At 32.7% G+C, this 16,741-nt stretch overlaps 2 protein-coding genes across 3 annotated transcripts; one reads left to right on the forward strand and one right to left on the reverse strand.

The window, feature by feature from the left end:
• The first annotated feature begins 10,150 nt into the window (after positions 1-10,150).
• Positions 10,151-13,397, forward strand: LOC106422141 (deaminated glutathione amidase, chloroplastic/cytosolic). Of its 2 annotated transcripts, XR_007329136.1 has the most exons (10): positions 10,151-10,375; positions 10,818-10,954; positions 11,041-11,166; positions 11,266-11,324; positions 11,449-11,561; positions 11,756-11,848; positions 11,927-12,029; positions 12,110-12,192; positions 12,312-12,453; positions 13,159-13,397. XR_007329136.1 is itself a non-coding variant. In XM_013862969.3 (9 exons), the coding sequence occupies exons 1-9, from the start codon at positions 10,217-10,219 to the stop codon at positions 12,333-12,335; spliced, it is 897 nt and encodes a 298-aa protein (XP_013718423.1). In that variant the 5' UTR covers positions 10,151-10,216; the 3' UTR covers positions 12,336-12,574. The 2 variants fall into 2 exon arrangements, 1 of the variants encoding a protein (XP_013718423.1); XM_013862969.3 differs by lacking the exon at positions 13,159-13,397 and having other exon boundaries at positions 12,312-12,574.
• Positions 12,940-16,274, reverse strand: LOC125593190 (peroxidase 37). The gene is made up of 4 exons (XM_048769443.1): positions 15,982-16,274; positions 13,902-14,093; positions 13,609-13,777; positions 12,940-13,521 (listed from the first exon to the last, which is right to left on the reverse strand). The coding sequence occupies exons 1-4, from the start codon at positions 16,207-16,209 to the stop codon at positions 13,052-13,054; spliced, it is 1,059 nt and encodes a 352-aa protein (XP_048625400.1). The 5' UTR covers positions 16,210-16,274; the 3' UTR covers positions 12,940-13,051.
• Between the last annotated feature and the right edge of the window lie 467 nt (positions 16,275-16,741).

Below are 16,741 nucleotides of genomic sequence, written 5' to 3' on the forward strand. Positions count from 1 at the left end.
ACTTTCAGTCTCATTGCCGATTTTCGATGACTTCTCAAATGAGCCAATGGAGGGGCTAGATGAAGAACAAATCCGTGGTCATCAAGCAAACCAAGAAGGATCTTCTTCCACTCAAAAACCGGACCGAACTCAAGGTGAGCATTGTGCTGATTATAATTCTTTTGTTTATATCCTTTTTCCTTTTAATGTTACATATTTGAGGACAAATATTTTTGAAGAAGGAGGAAATGATGTGCCCCAGTCCATGAATCAGTACATGGAACCAGCTCCGCATGGAGATCAGGATGTTCTGAACAATTCAACCGAGGTTCATCCATCCAACCGTACCGATCAGACTGACCGAGCCGTGTACCGGATCGACCCGCGTACGTCCGGAATGGAGCTAAGGCTGGAACCACGTCCAGAAAACCGAACTGAGCGTACCAGAGCTCGTCTTTCCCGACCATCTCGTCAATCTAAGGACAATAGTCGAGCCAGATTTTGCTTGGGTCGTGAAGAACCTGAATACATACATGGATTCTCATCCGGCGGACCATCCGGACAGTCATGCAGGAGTCCTTATCGTTACCGCCGTGCATCTATCAGGTTAGGATGAACCTAGACATTAGCCGAAGGGTTTCCTTGACCAGAACATGAACCGAAGGGTCATCTTTGACCAATCTGCATGGAAGACTGAGTCTTTGACTCATTAATAAATTCTAGTCAATGTTTCTATTTTCTATGCCTTGTTTTTCCATAATTCTTTTTAATTCTCTTTGAGTACAAGTAGTATAAATATCTAATCTCTTCCATGAATAAAATCAGTCTAAGTTTGAGTTTATTTTCATTTTTTTTCTTTTCTCTGAGTGAGAGAGAGAGTTCTTTAGCTAGTTCATTGGTGTCAACCGGCATGTTGATTTGGTGGTCAGCCAATTTATCTTTGTGTGTTGTTTGGTAGTTAACCAACGCAGTACATTCTTTCTTAGGTGGTTAGCCTTAGATCGTGGGTATATCAAGAGCCATTCCACATCTCTTGACAATCCTTTCATTCCATCTCAGTTCCAGAAGTGCCATTTTCCTTCTCGGATCATATCCTACATCCAGCTAAAGTGATCCCGCATATCGTAGGGTTCTTCAACATGGGATGGAAAGTAGATGGAAAGTAGTATACGTCTGTATGGTTGGTTTTTCATCAGTTGTTTCTCAATTTCCATGTAAATAAAAACAACGGAAACATATTGAACACGAAAGCAGATGAAAAGAGCAAAAGCATCAGAAGCTAGAGGCTATACAACCTAGACAAATAACATAAAGCTAAATCTCTTAGGTACATTTACATATGTGTATAGGCTGCAGCAATGTGTAAATTTAGTTTAGAACAACTAAAAAGACATAAACATCTCAGGTGGCAATAAACATCGAAGTAGGAACAAAGTTATAGTGGTGAATAACACGTGGAGCCGTACGATAATAAGTCATTCTCCACAGGGTTATGTTCCACCAGAAAGTTATAGCTCGTCGGCGATTGGTCGAACAGCCAAGGCGTGCGATCTGTCCATAAATATGTAATAGATACCTGAGACAAGCACTCTTAATGTATAGACTATAGATATAAAAACATAACCGACAAACGTTCCATCAAGCTATGCAATAAAGTCACAACTTTTTGCTGATTCTTTCTTTCTGAAGCGAAACAATGTAGTTAAACTACTAATACGATTCCATTCTTCCACGGCCAAACATCTAATATTTTTTGTCACTTGAGCAACAAAAATGTTCCATTTAGAAGTTTTATTTTCATATGATTCAAGAACTCTAGAATAGATAATATATAGTTTTCTCAAACAATCTAGTATACCAATCAGAAAAAAAAAACACATTTTCTTTCATCAAGAGAGTTATAATGTCTAATCCATCATAAGTGTTCCTTCAAGCTAGGGGCGAAACTCTACATAATTTATAGCTTCTCCCAGGAGTCTAGTCTCTCATAATTTTTATTCAAGCTAGGAATGGAAACCAAACTGATATTCTATCTTCAAATTCCAAGTATAATGCAGCTTTTGTGAGATGTCAATCTAAGTCCCACATTGGAAATTAGACAAAGAAAAGTCTAATATATAAAGACATGTTCAACTCTAATTAGTACGAGGCCTTTTGGGAAGGAGCCCAAAAGTAAATTCTTGCGGGCCAGCCAATTAGGCCCACTCCCAAAGTGGACAATATCGAACTAACCGGATAATATAGAGTTGGACATGGGGCTCACACAATTCAAACAATTGGTATCAGAGCGGTTTGACGAGATTCTGCCAGAAGACCAAAATTCCCTTAAAGTAAGAATGAGACTTCAAGGTGGAAGAGAAGGTCTATGGCAGAAACGTCAAAAGATCATGGAACCTATGATGTTGTGGGAGAACATTCTCAAAGGAACGAGATGTTACGAAAGACACATTCTCAAAGGAAAGCCCTACGACTACTGGTACAAGGTGGTGCCAAGATAATCCGCTTAAGGAAGAATACACGAGATGGGTGTGGTCCTTAGCTTGAGGGGGAGAATGTGAGATGTCAATCTAAGTCTCACATTGGAAATTGGACAATAAGTGTCTAATACTCTCTTTGCTTCTCTCTGTTCTGAAATGTAAGATGTTTTGGGTAGTACACACTTATTAAGAAAATTACTCTTTACCTAGAAAGTATCTTTAAAATTATAAACTAAAAAATACTCAACCAATTATAAAATAGAACTATTAAATTTGATTGGCTATACAGTTTTTGATAAACTTAAAGTTACCTAAAAAGATGAGAACATCTTATATATTGGAACATAAAAATTATTCTAAACATCTTACATTTCAGAACAGAGGGAGTATATAAAGAGATGTCCAAATCTATTAGTACGAGGCCTTTTGAGAAGAAAACCAAAAGTAAATCCATGCGGGCTTGCCAATTAGGTCCAAAGTGGACAATATCGTACTAATCGAATAATAGAGAGTTGGACATGAGGTTTAACAATCCCAACAATTGGTATCAGAGCGGTTTGACGAGATTCTACAAGAAGACCAAAATTTCACTCGCCGAAGATTATACCAATTAAATTTGCACAAACACAAGGATTATAAGAACACAATTGTTATCAGATTCTGCAATGTGAAATACCAATTGTATCAATCTGATACCAATTGTGTCAGAGCATATTATCTAATATCTAAGACAAAGAAGTGCAAGTTCTTATAATCTTTGTGTTTGTGCAGCTCTGATACCAATTGTTGGAATTATGTGAGCCCATGTCCAACTCTATATTATCCGATTAGTATGATATTGTCCACTTTGGGCCTAATTGGTTGGCCCGCATGTATTTACTTTTGAGCTCTTTCCTGAAAGGCCTCGTACTAATTAGAGTTGAACATCTCTTTATATATTAGACTTTTCTTTGTCTAATTTCCAATGTGGGACTTAGATTGACATCTCACATTCTCCCCCTCAAGCTAAGGACCACACTCATCTCGTGTATTCTTCCTTCAGCGGATTATCTTGGCACCACCTTGTACCAGTTTTCGTAGGGCTTTCCTTTGAGAATGTGTCTTTCATAACATCTCGTTCCTTTGATAATGTTCTCCCACAACATCATAAGTTCCATGATCTTTTGACGTTTCTGCCATAGACCTTCTCTTCCACCTTGAAGAGTCCCATTCTTACTTTAAGGGAATTTTGGTCTTCTTGCAGAATCTCGTCAAACCGCTCTGATACCAATTGTTGGGATTGTTAAACCTCATGTCCAACTCTTTATTATCCGATTAGTACGATATTGTCCATTTTGGGCGTAATTTTCAAGCCCGCATGGATTTACTTTTGGTTTCCTTCCTAAAAGGCCTCGTATTAATAGAGTTGGACATCTCTTTATATATTTGACACTCTTTATCTAATTCTCCAATGTGAGACTTAATTTTTTATCTCACATTCTCCCCCTCAAACTAAATATCACATTCATCTCGTGTCCCACAACTGACTTCGAGGATCTTCTGACTTTAATCTCTGCCACACACACCTCCCAATCCTTAACTCGATGGGTCACATTCCTACTCGAATGGTATTTTGGTCTTCTTGCAGATTTCTCGTCAACCAGCTCTGATACCAATTGTTAGGGTTGTGAATTCCCATTTCCAATTCTATCTTATCTTATTAGTACGATATTGTCCACTTTGGACTTAAGAGACCAACCTGCATGGATTTACTTTTGGTTTCCTTCCCAAAATGTCTCGTATTATTAGAGTTGAACATCTCTTTATATATTAGACTTTCATTTGTCTAATATCCAATGTGGGACTTTGTTTGATATTTCACATTGCAGAATCTGATACCAATTGTGTTTGTGCAGCTTATAAGAACTTGTGTTTGTGTTCCACATGAAGCTCTGTGACCACATGAAGCTTTGTGACCACCACCAGTATTATCATAAAAATCAACGCTTTTTTGGCCGATCAGGTTCAACAACATCCAACGCAAGCCATTATCACCCAAAACCTCAACAGAGCTGTCTCCGCTAAACCCATTACCTCAGAAGATTCCCTTCACTAAGTGATTGAGGAAACAGAAACTCTCTCACGAACCAATCCACCAACCCTATATCTCACTTTTATTCTTTGTTTCTCGTGTATCCAATCTTCCTCCCATTAACCAGAGAAACCCCTCAGTTGTGTAATGTCGTTCTTTATATCTTTCACTAAATGATTGTATACGAATGAAGACACATGTTCTAAAGTTTAGGATAAGGCGGGTCAAATTAAATTATATGGTTTAGTGATGTTATAAAATGATTGCGTTTAAGGCCAATGGCATATATTATAACTATTAGGAAAAAGTTAGGGTTAAGTACTAATTGTACTTCACTTTTAATAGATTAGATTGAATGTAGAATGAATCATTGTTAATTGGATTTATTACAGGTTACATAAAAATATAGATGCATTGTTCAAGTCGTAGCTGCATTTCCTTCGCAGGTAGAGGATTTTCTTCAGACGAGAATCGTCATTACCGAGTTTTGCTGACCCTGGAGGATCCATCAGCAATTTTAGAGGCGTTCTTATGCGACAAAGACGCGGTTAAATAATTAAAAACATTTTGGTTTATGCCTCTAATACAGTAAACAGATAAATCATCTCTTATATGACCTCTAAACTAGAGTTTCTTTTACTGGCAGGAGTACTTTTGGGGCTTTGGGTTTCAGAACACAGAGATGTTTAGGAAGAAGTGGAATCAGTTGCTTGGGATAAGAAGGGGAAGCTCAAATCTTTGGCTACAAGAAATCCACCATGGATCGAGTGATGTATCTTCTTCTATTATAACCATAAAGCTGACCCTTGGAAAACAAAATTATACAGAACAATAGAAAATCTATAAATTAATATTCAATAAATTAATAAACACAGGTAAATTAATAAATTATTTTGGTCCTAAGTTGGGCCAATGTAAAATATGAGATAATTCAATAAAATAATAAGATAACTAAATTTTGATCCATATTTGGAAATCACAGGTTTATTTTTGAAATTAAATAAATTCTTTTGAATGAATTTCAATATAAGATAATGCATATGTTTGGCTAGATTTACCCTGTGAACCAAACAATACCAAATTGAAAAAACCAAAACCAAAATTAAACTGAATTTAATAAATAACCGAACATATCCTATATCTTTATAATAAAAAAACAGAAACCGAACCAAGGACCAAAAGAGTACTTGAATTTTTAAAATACAAATTATATACCAACTTGTGTTAATTATATTTAATTTCTAATTAACCAAATATCCTAAAATACTATTTATAAACCAAATTATGCAAAAAAAATTACCCGAAGATTTTATTCAAAATATTTAAAATTATTCTAATTATCCGATATTTTTATCCAAAAACATAAATTACCCGATTTTTAAAGCGCAAGATATTTCACATTTGTGAAAATTCATTAAAAACCTATCATATTCATTGTTAGAAATTGTACAATAAATAAGTATGTCCTATTTAAACCTGTCTTTTTGACTAATTCCATTAAAATCTTTAACCCCTTTAAACCCATTTACTTTTTTTTTATAATAATATTTATATATTATTAAAAGAAAAGTACCAATAAATTATTCTCCTTAGTTTTCCAACTTATTTACAAATTTATGCCATTGATGTAATTAAATGAACCTATCTTTAAGTAACCATTATTTTTTCCTATTTTATTAAATCATTTCATAAATCAAGTTTAGTTAAATTTTCGTGTTTAACATATTTCCTAAAACTATTTAGCTAATTTTTAGGAATATTCAGTTTAAAATAAATTTGAACAATATTAAACCTGGATATTGTTACGATTAATTCTTTTGAAAAAAATTCAAGTTTCATTTCGATATTAAAAAATATTATGAATACCCTTAAAATATATGTTTAACCATTACTGTACCATTATTTATTTTGAAAAATAAAATCTATATATGCTAAGGTTCGAATATCTTTAAATTACTTGTAGAAAAAGATGACGTGTTTGTAACTGAATATTCTTTTTAATATGACTAACTCATGCATAAGATTATATATATTTCAAAAATTTCTAAAATATATGTTTAACCATTTCGGTTACTAATAATTATGTTCAAAAATAAAATCTAATACTAAGATTTAAATATATTTAAATTACTTGTAGAACAATATTAATGTTCTAACAGAATATTATTTTCATATGTATCTAAATCTCGCCATATGGCCAATATATGATCAAAATATTTAAATTATTAGACATCTGGAAAACAATTTCATGTCAAAAGAAATATTATTCAAACATATCAATAGGTCAATATTTATAAGGTTTAGTCGGGCGCACCGGTCACTATTTTTTACAGCACGTAAACTATTTGATTATTGCCCAAAAAGAAAAACTATTTGATTATTGGGTTTATTGAATAATATACGTATACTATAACTTCCCCCCTCTAAATTTTTCCTCAAATTCATCTATGGAAAGAGATGAACTTTGCCAAAAAAAAGAGAGACCAACTTAGGATACGATAAATCCTCACCCTTTAGCTTGATTTTACCTGCACCATACAAACGCAAGGTTATTATATATTAACTTAAGAGTTATTTTTGGTTTCACTCTCTAGGTGAACCTCTAGGTGAACCAACCAATATGATTTCATTATTTCAAATTCGATATATTTTAGAAAAGAAAACAAAATATTGTCAAGTTATATTATATTATTAAAATAAAAAGATTAAAAAAAAATAGTAGTCACAGAAAAAAAAAATTTAAAAATATTTTTTTACGCCGTGAGCACTAAACCCTAAATCATGATCCCTAAACCCTAAATCCTAAACGACGCTAAACCCGTAAACCCTTGGATAAATCATAAACTATATATGGGTGTGACCGGTGACCAAGAGAATGAGGAGAAATACTATGTTCCTTAATATTCCTTAAACTTTTTACCATGAGGAATATGTTTTCCTTTCCATTCTTCTTCATTTCTTGTTTGTAGAGAATTATAGAACAAATCAATTACTCATTAATTTTGATAAAGATCCTTCATTCCTCATCATTCTTAAAATTTTATTCCTACTCGTTCATTTCTTATATGTTCTGTTACAAGGCACACTTAAATAATGCTCTTAGCAAATATCTATATATATAAAAAAATGTTGGTCTCTCTCCTGTGAAGACACCTCAGCGCCACGTCATTAAGTCGAGTGTTCTGGTCTCGACACGTGTCCGTCAACTCCAAAGTGCTGCGTTTCAATTAATAAGATAAGTTTAATTTGGGCTTGCTAAAAAACCAAGAAGTTTGACTTAGGATGAGCCATACAGCAAGACTATTATTTTTAAAGTTGGTGTGTACGAAAAACATTATTTGACTTAGGTTATGACATGTTTCTTCTTCCTCCCGCTGAGAAAAAACTGCAACGTTACTGTTCTCTGTTAGATTTATTAAATACAATTAATGTTTTCATTAATATCACCGACCCACTCATCCAAGACGTCTCATTTCATACATCTCCTATCTCAAATTGTTGTGGATTTACACCTATAAATAAGTGAATTTAATTCAGTGAAGATCATCACTTTTTCCTTCTAAATCATTCTGCAGATTTCTACAGTCTTTTTTCGATTGTCGACAACAGATTATTCTGTGTTGATAGCTGCTTGATTATGAAACAAATGTTGCTGTAGATTTGCTTGATAATCAGCTAGAATCTGTTTTCCAGTGATTTATTCCCACCAGATAACCAGTCTCCGATCTAATCGAGGAATATTTCGAGACTTTGTTCTTAATTCTCTCATGTCTTGCGATTGATAGACTCTACTATCAGGAATAAAATCTCAGGTCTTCGGGATTCTAATCCTAATCTATCCTCTTAGTTGATGCGAGTTGGGTACTTTACCTCCTGATGCTTCCTGGTTTGCCAATTTAGCAGATGATTTCTTTCGTGCACTCCATCTCTTGGATCTTCGTCAATCTTCGACAAAACCAAAGTCTGCATGTATTTTCCAGAATTGACTTTTCCTCTACTTGATTGGGTTTTGATGGGCCTCTTCGTGATTCTATCCAATGAGATACTAACATGGGCAACTGGTTTCGTTGATATAAAACTCTAGGCTATTATAATACTAGGATTTTTATTTGAAGTCTCAATCGAATCTGCCCTATTGGGGATGTAATATTTTACACTTCTTTGTTATAATTGAATATCAGCTCTCAAATAAATAAATAAACTGAAGAGATAAAGACGCATTTGATTTTTCTCAAGGCCTTTATTTTAAGATGATGGTGACGAAAATATGTATTAAAAAATAGAGTAAATAGCTTCTTTACGACTGTCAAATCATATATTTTTGTTAACTTTATTGAATATAGTTATTTAGTAATGTTAAATCAAAGCCCGATTCAAAGAAATACAAATACAAAGTAGTAAATGCCAGTTTTGTAATTTGCAATTTCTTTTATTAATAAACATTATTTCTTCTGAACAATAGTGTTTTTTTTACTGAAGCGAACAATAGTTTCCTATTAAGTTCTATATTTATTACGGAAAACAAATTAAATAATGCATTTTCATTTAATCTATACAATGTATACTGTCTGTAAATGTTTTGAAAATCTTCGTGACAAAAAAAATAAAAAAAATCAGTATTCATTTAACTTTTAATAAATCCTTAAAACCCTAAAAATAAGAGAAAATAACAAAAACATGCCATTTAGGTTTCAATTCAAATAGCACCAGACTTTGACGTGCAAGTGAGATAGTTTCAGTCTCTTACTTTTTTCTTACCTCTTCCAATAAAACACAAACATTTTTTTTTTAACAAACTTTAGTAAGTAAACTATTTTTTTTGTGTTCCAAACAAAAAAAAAACTATTAGCGCCAAACTTATGAGTTTATATGGTGCTAAACATGTTGTTGCCCTTTAAGAATAAGAGAACAAACGGTCTCCGGCAATCTTTATGTGAGTTTCCAAGTAGGGCTGTTAAATATTTCTTATAAATCACTGGAAGAATATGAAACTTAGGGCTGAGACTTAAATTGCATGTTAATTTTGAACTCAAGTGGTTTTTCAAATAAAGTTAAAAATTTCATGTTAATTTAACCTCCGAGCTAATACTTACAGTACTAAAAACATTTCAAAAAAATTTTAAAATCGTCTACCTATCATACCACCACTAAAAACTCACTATTAATTTTACAGGGCCACATACGAAAACCAAAAAGAATTGTCATATTAACCCAAACAACATTTAAAAGACAAAATATAAGGATCAGTTCACGGATTCAAGCTTCCTACTTTAAAAGGGCCAAACACTGAAATTGAAATATAACAAATAAATTATTTAGATGTTAATATATAATAAATCACTGACATTAACTAAATGTGATTTTTTTAAATACTTTAATAAAAAAAATTCAACTGAAAATGATATAATAACTCAATCATAGTAATATCATAGAAGCAAAAAGTCAAACAAAAATTATTTACAAATTAACTAACCAATAATTTAAATTAATAAAATAGTATATCTCATACGCATCTTTTGCAAATGTGAACCTAAAACACAAATTACAAAATTATATAAAAAATAATAACATAGATCACAAGTAAAGTATATCCCGTCCGTAGGGCGGGCCAACCCTAGTATATTATATACACGTTTATAATGTTTTATTTTATCAAATCGTCTTTCATCAAACATCAAAGTAGGTGCGGATGAACACTTGCTTTGCTTCTGTCGACTTGACCAAAGCTTCTCTGTCTACCCAAATTCCAATGGCTACCGTCAAGAAGACGGTTCGCGTCGCCGCTGCTCAGATGACATCCGTCAATGATATGATGGCGAATTTCAACACCTGCTCTCGTCTCGTTCAAGTAAATCAATCCTCCCTATATCTGTAAATTCATTTCCTGATTAACATAAACGCCTTCTCCAGTTGATTCGTTGCTTACATAAATATTTTATGATAATCATTTGATTGATTATGTTACCAGTCCTGAAGGAGTATAACCAACCTTTTGTAACAAAAAAAAAAAAATTGGACTCTTGTTATAATAGGAAAATACTAGATTGATCTTATTGCATACACACTAAATTGAACAGAGTTCTTGATGAGTAATCATTAAGCACTAAAAGAAGTAGCTTAGCTGTGACATTTCATATACTTTAAATAGTGTACCGATGTTTCGAATGCGTGAAGAAGTGATATACCAGTTAATCACCAATATATCAGAACCTAACTTGTACTGCAGGATAAAATTTGCAATTCTAAGTTAATATCTAACTCTAGGATTGACTTTATGTCTCTGACAAAAGGAAGCAGCATCGGCTGGTGCTAAGCTGATTTGCTTCCCTGAGAACTTCTCCTATATGGGCGAGAAATCAGGAGACAGTGTGAAAATCGCTGAATCATTAGACGGGCCAGTCATGCAACGGTATTGCTCTCTCGCCAGGTATGTAATGATGTTCTTAGCGTAAATTCGCTTAAGATAAATTAAGACAGTTCCTTGTTTATAACCTCTCTAACATGTTTTTGCAGGGACACAAATATGTGGTTGTCTCTTGGAGGCTTCCAAGAAAGATTTGATGATACCCATTTGTATAATACACATGTCGTGATCGATGATACTGGGATGATACAAAGCACTTATCAGAAAATGCATTTGTAACTATTTTTGACCATCCTTGGATTTTTAAAACAAGATTTTAATTTCTCTAACTGAATCAGTTGTATTGGGTCAGTAACAAATTACGTTTTATGAAGGTTTGATGTTGATGTTCCTGGTGGAAGCTCATACGAAGAAAGCAGCTTTACGGTTCCAGGTAAACTCTCTATCTTTTGTTATCTTCTTTTATCATATTTTTCGTGGAGCACTCCTGCTAGACTTTTATAAGTACAAACCAACTGATGTATTCCAGATGAATAATTAATCTTGTATTTTCTCAGGGAAGAATATTGTTTCCGTAGACAGTCCTGTTGGGCGCTTAGGCCTTACTGTGTGCTACGATTTGAGGTTTCCTAAGATTTATCAGCAACTGAGATTCGACCAGAAAGCTCAGGTAACCTTCTATGTAATTTGGTTTTGACAAACTTCTGCTATTGTCTTATATTTTATTGGTTTTGTGTAGGTAGAATCACACTAGTTAAAACAATGAAACAACAATGTGATGAAAACAGAGTTTATACGGCAAACAGATTTACAGAGGTTGAGTATATGAATAACTGTCTTGGTGAACTTAAAAATCCTTTGTAGGTTATACTGGTACCATCAGCTTTCACCACGGTCACTGGGGATGCACACTGGGAGATTCTTCTCCGATCCCGAGCTATTGAAACACAATGTTATGTATGTGGATTACACACTTTCTCTCTTTCTTTGACCACTTGTTCATTTGATCTTATTGATCTTTGCTCAATTGCCTAGGTAATAGCTGCTTCTCAAGCTGGAAAACATAATGAGAAAAGAGAAAGTTATGGGGACACACTGATCATTGATCCGTGGGGATCTGTGGTTGGAAGATTACCTGGTGAGGATCTTGTTCTGATTTGTTACAACTCTTTCTGATATCTCCTGGATGCAATTTGATACATTTGTTGCTGCCTGCAGATCGTTTTTCCACTGGCATTACCGTGGCAGATATCGATTTTTCGCTGCTTGAGTCAGTGAGAACTAAAATGCCAATTGATAAGGTAAAAAACACACGCACTTGACAAAACCCGAATGAATGAGATAGAAGAAGAACTCTGTTTTTGTGGATCAGATGGGAACAAAAAAAGTCTTACATGTCCATGTTCTTTGGTTTTTGCAGCAACGTGTCTCCATAGATCTCTAAATAACCCTGTGTGCCTACATGACGAGACATTCTGGAAGGAAGATCAAGAAGATCTCAGAGTGGTGAGGTTATGAATGTTGTCTAGTCGCAAAAGGAAGATCAAGAAGATCTCAGAGTGGTGAGGTTTTCGCTGCTTAGCGTTTAGGAGTTTCATGTTTGGGAATGCAACTTATAATATTTATATCACATAAAGTAAAAAAATTCAAATTAGTTACAGATATGCATTAGCTTTTTGACTATTGGGTTAAATTATCATCAAATTATCTAATCCAATAATTTAAAAATATAAATTATAAATATAATATAAATAATCTCGCGCAGCCGCACGGGTCATAATCTAGTTAATTTTATAATAAAGTAATGTATAAAGATTTATAAATTAGTTTAAAAGGCTCATAAATCAGTTTTAAAATATTTAATGACTTTTAGTGATAAAGTTCCTCAACTATTTTTGAATCGTAAGAATACTTTTCAACTAAGTTTTCAATATTGTAAACTTTCAAACCATTAATGCATATTACCTTCGCCATGGTTTTTTAGATGGAAGGTAATAAACGTTAACGGAATTAAAGTTGAAGATTTATTTTGTAAGATTTTTAGTTGATGAGTTTTTTTTACGATTCATTTCTATCTCAAGGGCTCAATTACTAAAACCCGTAACATTACATCTTGACAACAGCTTAAGATTATTGTTATTAGAAGAATCACTTAGATTCTCACATATAGCTGACAAATTCATTATCATCTACCATATCCATGATCTTAGATTTCGAATTCACCACCCTACAGTTCAATCTAATTTCTCCTTGTTTCCCTGTTAAAGGTGATAGGCTTCCCATCCTTTTCATTGCCTCCACGAACGCATTGAAAAATTTATCTTGACCATCAGCGTAGGCTCGGACTAAGGGGATAGTGTCTGAAGCATCACGGCTTGAGAACAACTCTTGGTCGCTCTGGATAAGACCTTTGTTCTCTTTCAGATTCACATAATACTTGTTATCAAAAACTGTTGGCGTACGTAAATCAAAATCTACCAAGATACTTTGGTTTCCATTGCGGGGACATTGCTTTCTAAGCGTACTGAGGTAAGATTTATCAAGGGTTGGATCGGGTGAACCAGACTCGCTGAAGTTGTAAAGTCTGTCCATTATGAATCGGCATTGGTTTTTACCAAAAGTGTGACCACCTAACCCAAAGAAAAATATATATAACCATAGAGTTATTAATGAATACAACTATTGCTTATAAAAAAAAAGTTATAATGATTACGTACCAGAAAGCGCAACAAGATCAGAAGGACGGTCAAGTCCAACATTTTTGAAGCTATCCTTGAGTTGTTTAAGGGTAAAATTTGGAGCTGGAAGATTCTTATTTGCAAGATCCATAAAGCCTTTTAAACTGTCTCTTCTTCCACCTGCAACCTTCCATGAAGGACCTCCAGCCTATATTATACGTCAAGTCAGAGTACCGAAGTATTTTTGATCTAGTATTTTCGAATAGAAACCGTCTTTAAATAGCAAAACGAATTGAAATGTTATTTTGCATTGCATTGTTAGAAATGTATACCAAAACGACAGACTTTTGAGCTGCGATGGCGAGCAAATCAGCACAAGAAACGGTTTTAGGACATGCTTTCTCTACGGCAGCCTTCATCCTATCGATCACATCGAAGCCACGAGCTGAATTTGCGTTCCCAAACGCGTCTTTCTCCGTCCTAAACGATGTTGTGTTGTCTAACAATATCGATGCATCACATCCCTGCACAAAACAGTTATTTCTGTCACATTTAGTCAATTGGACCAGATATCGCTATCACTATAAACGTATTCAACAGCTGTTAAAAAAAAACCCTGTTACAGTTCCTTTTATATTGATTTAGTATCATTATTACTAATGTTTTCATTTATCGTACCTGAAACAAGAAATCTATCATAAAGAGCTATATAGCATCAGTCAACTGATGTGTCCGAAAATTGTATAAAAAGATGTTTCTCAAAGTCTATGGTTTCGAATTTTGATGTTGGAGAGAAAACTGATAGTTGATTCGATCTTCGACAAGAAAAATATGGTATACAAATACATTTTGCCAAGTTGGATTATGGGTTTACCCATTATTGAGAAATCATCTTTGACTATGCTTTGACAATAGAATCTTAAACTTAAGAAAGAACTTTATTCGATGTAGAGTTATACTAATTAAATCAAATATTTGGTTATCCAAATAATAATTTCAGTATTGATATTTTATATATATATATATATATATATATATAATATTATTTGAGAAATCAATTTTACCTGTTGCATTCATATTAATTTTCACAATGGTTAATTATATAAATATCCTTAATAAATTATAGTTATTATACTAATAGCATTTATTACTGTATTCAGTTTGCTTCTTAATTAATATTTTACTATAAATTATTAATTTCAAAATAACAGAAATAAAAAATAATCATAAAATAGAAAATGTCTCAAAATCTTTATATCACTATTTAAAAAATATGTTTTATGTTTATATTTACATTACTTTCACGATTTTAGTTTTATAAGTATTATTGGTGAATTAAATTAAGATATAATTTGAGAACTAATTTCTTTTTTTTTAATTTTTTGGTTTTAAGAAAACTTAGAAAAGTCATATTTAATGTATTACTTAGTTGTTGACATAAATGTATTATTTACAAATATATATTTTTTTGTCAACTATTTACAAATATATTTTTAATATTATAATATTTTATGTTTTCTCGGGGTTTCAGATTTTTGGTACTATGAATGTGTTGGTTTAGTTTTTTTTTTGAATTTTCAGATATACTTTCAGGTTTTCATGTATATTTTGAACTTTTGGGTACTATATACTCAGAACTAACCACACCCAAAAAATTCAGGTATTTATCAGATTTCAATAGTAAAAACCAAACTGACTCGGAACATAAAGGAACCAAATCGAAACCAAACTTAGATTCTATTGGTTCTTAATTTGATGCAAAATTTATCTACTGGAAAGATCCATAGTAGTTAAGTTTCCGTTTTTAGTTTATATGAATTCACAAATGCTCATACCTATCTAAGATGAAGAACATAACTAAATGCAACTAGTAAATTACCACAATTTTACTTCCGTTACATATTTTAGTTATATAGTGAAAATAACTATAATTTAACACACAGAAATAAATGAAAGCTAATACAATCAAAAATGAATAATCTATCTGATTTTTTTCTATTTGACATCACATGTTTAATTAATACAAGAACATAACATTATTTAAATAGATCATATATTTTCTTTTATATATATATATATGTATAAATTACAAACAATACAAATTTTGTAAACAAATGAAAAGTGATATCTTTACCAAGTATTATATTTCAGTTATTTATAAATATTGATACGGTGCATGAGTATATGGTTATAATTAAAGAGGTGTACAGGGAATTAGAACACCAACAACATGAGAATAGATGCACTGAATAGCTATTGTATTTGAATCATTATGAAAAGTATAGAAGAAACTAAATCCATTAATTGAACAGAAGTATAGCCAATATACTTTTCTTGCATATTTTACTTGAGTTGAAAATAGTTATTTAATCTTATTGTATATGTGAGTATGTTGAATATAATGTATCTTACATTAACAAAGCAGTCGTGGAAGTGAAGACGAAGTATGCTCGCTGCAATACGAGGGTCTGTTCTCAACGCATTGACGATGGTATTAGTTGCAATGTCAAAGACTTGAGGACATGTTTTATCGTAAAAGGAAGGGCTTAGTTGAGCATGAGACAATGATACGTGAATAAGAAGAAATCCCAATTTTATTAGGGTTGTCGAGTCGAATGAAGAAGATGAAGAGGAACGCATTTTCTTTGGTCTCTAAACTAAATTACTTGGCTAGGCTTGCGTTGTGTGAATAAAGGTTCGTGCTAGCGAATCCTTTTATAGACAAAATGGTCTAGTTTGGAGGCAAATGGTAAAACGAATCTTTTTTACTTTTCTATAAAGGGTCTAACTTGGAGGCTTTTCGTTTTGTGAATTATTGTCATCATATACATAGTCTATTACATATATAGTCATAGAAGAGAATAAATTGTGTTTTGTTTAATAATTCTACACATATTTGTCTAAATTACAGTTTATGTTTTCTTTCCGAAAAGTGATTTAAAGTCAAGAAAAATCATTTTATGGCGTGTTTTTCTAGTAGAATCTTTCTTTCCGGCACATTTAATTTATGAACGTTAACTCGAGTTCTCTCTATTCATATAGAATTATCATAGCATTGTTGTTGAAGTAGGACATTTTGATTTGATCAGTCAGCTAGGTATATATAAGATATATGTATTCACAAAGTTGATGTACTTATTGTACGTCTATAATTTTAAGATTTTAAAAAGTG

The sequence above is a fragment of the Brassica napus genome, chromosome C9, assembly GCF_020379485.1.
Source record: "Brassica napus cultivar Da-Ae chromosome C9, Da-Ae, whole genome shotgun sequence".
NCBI lineage: Eukaryota > Viridiplantae > Streptophyta > Magnoliopsida > Brassicales > Brassicaceae > Brassica > Brassica napus.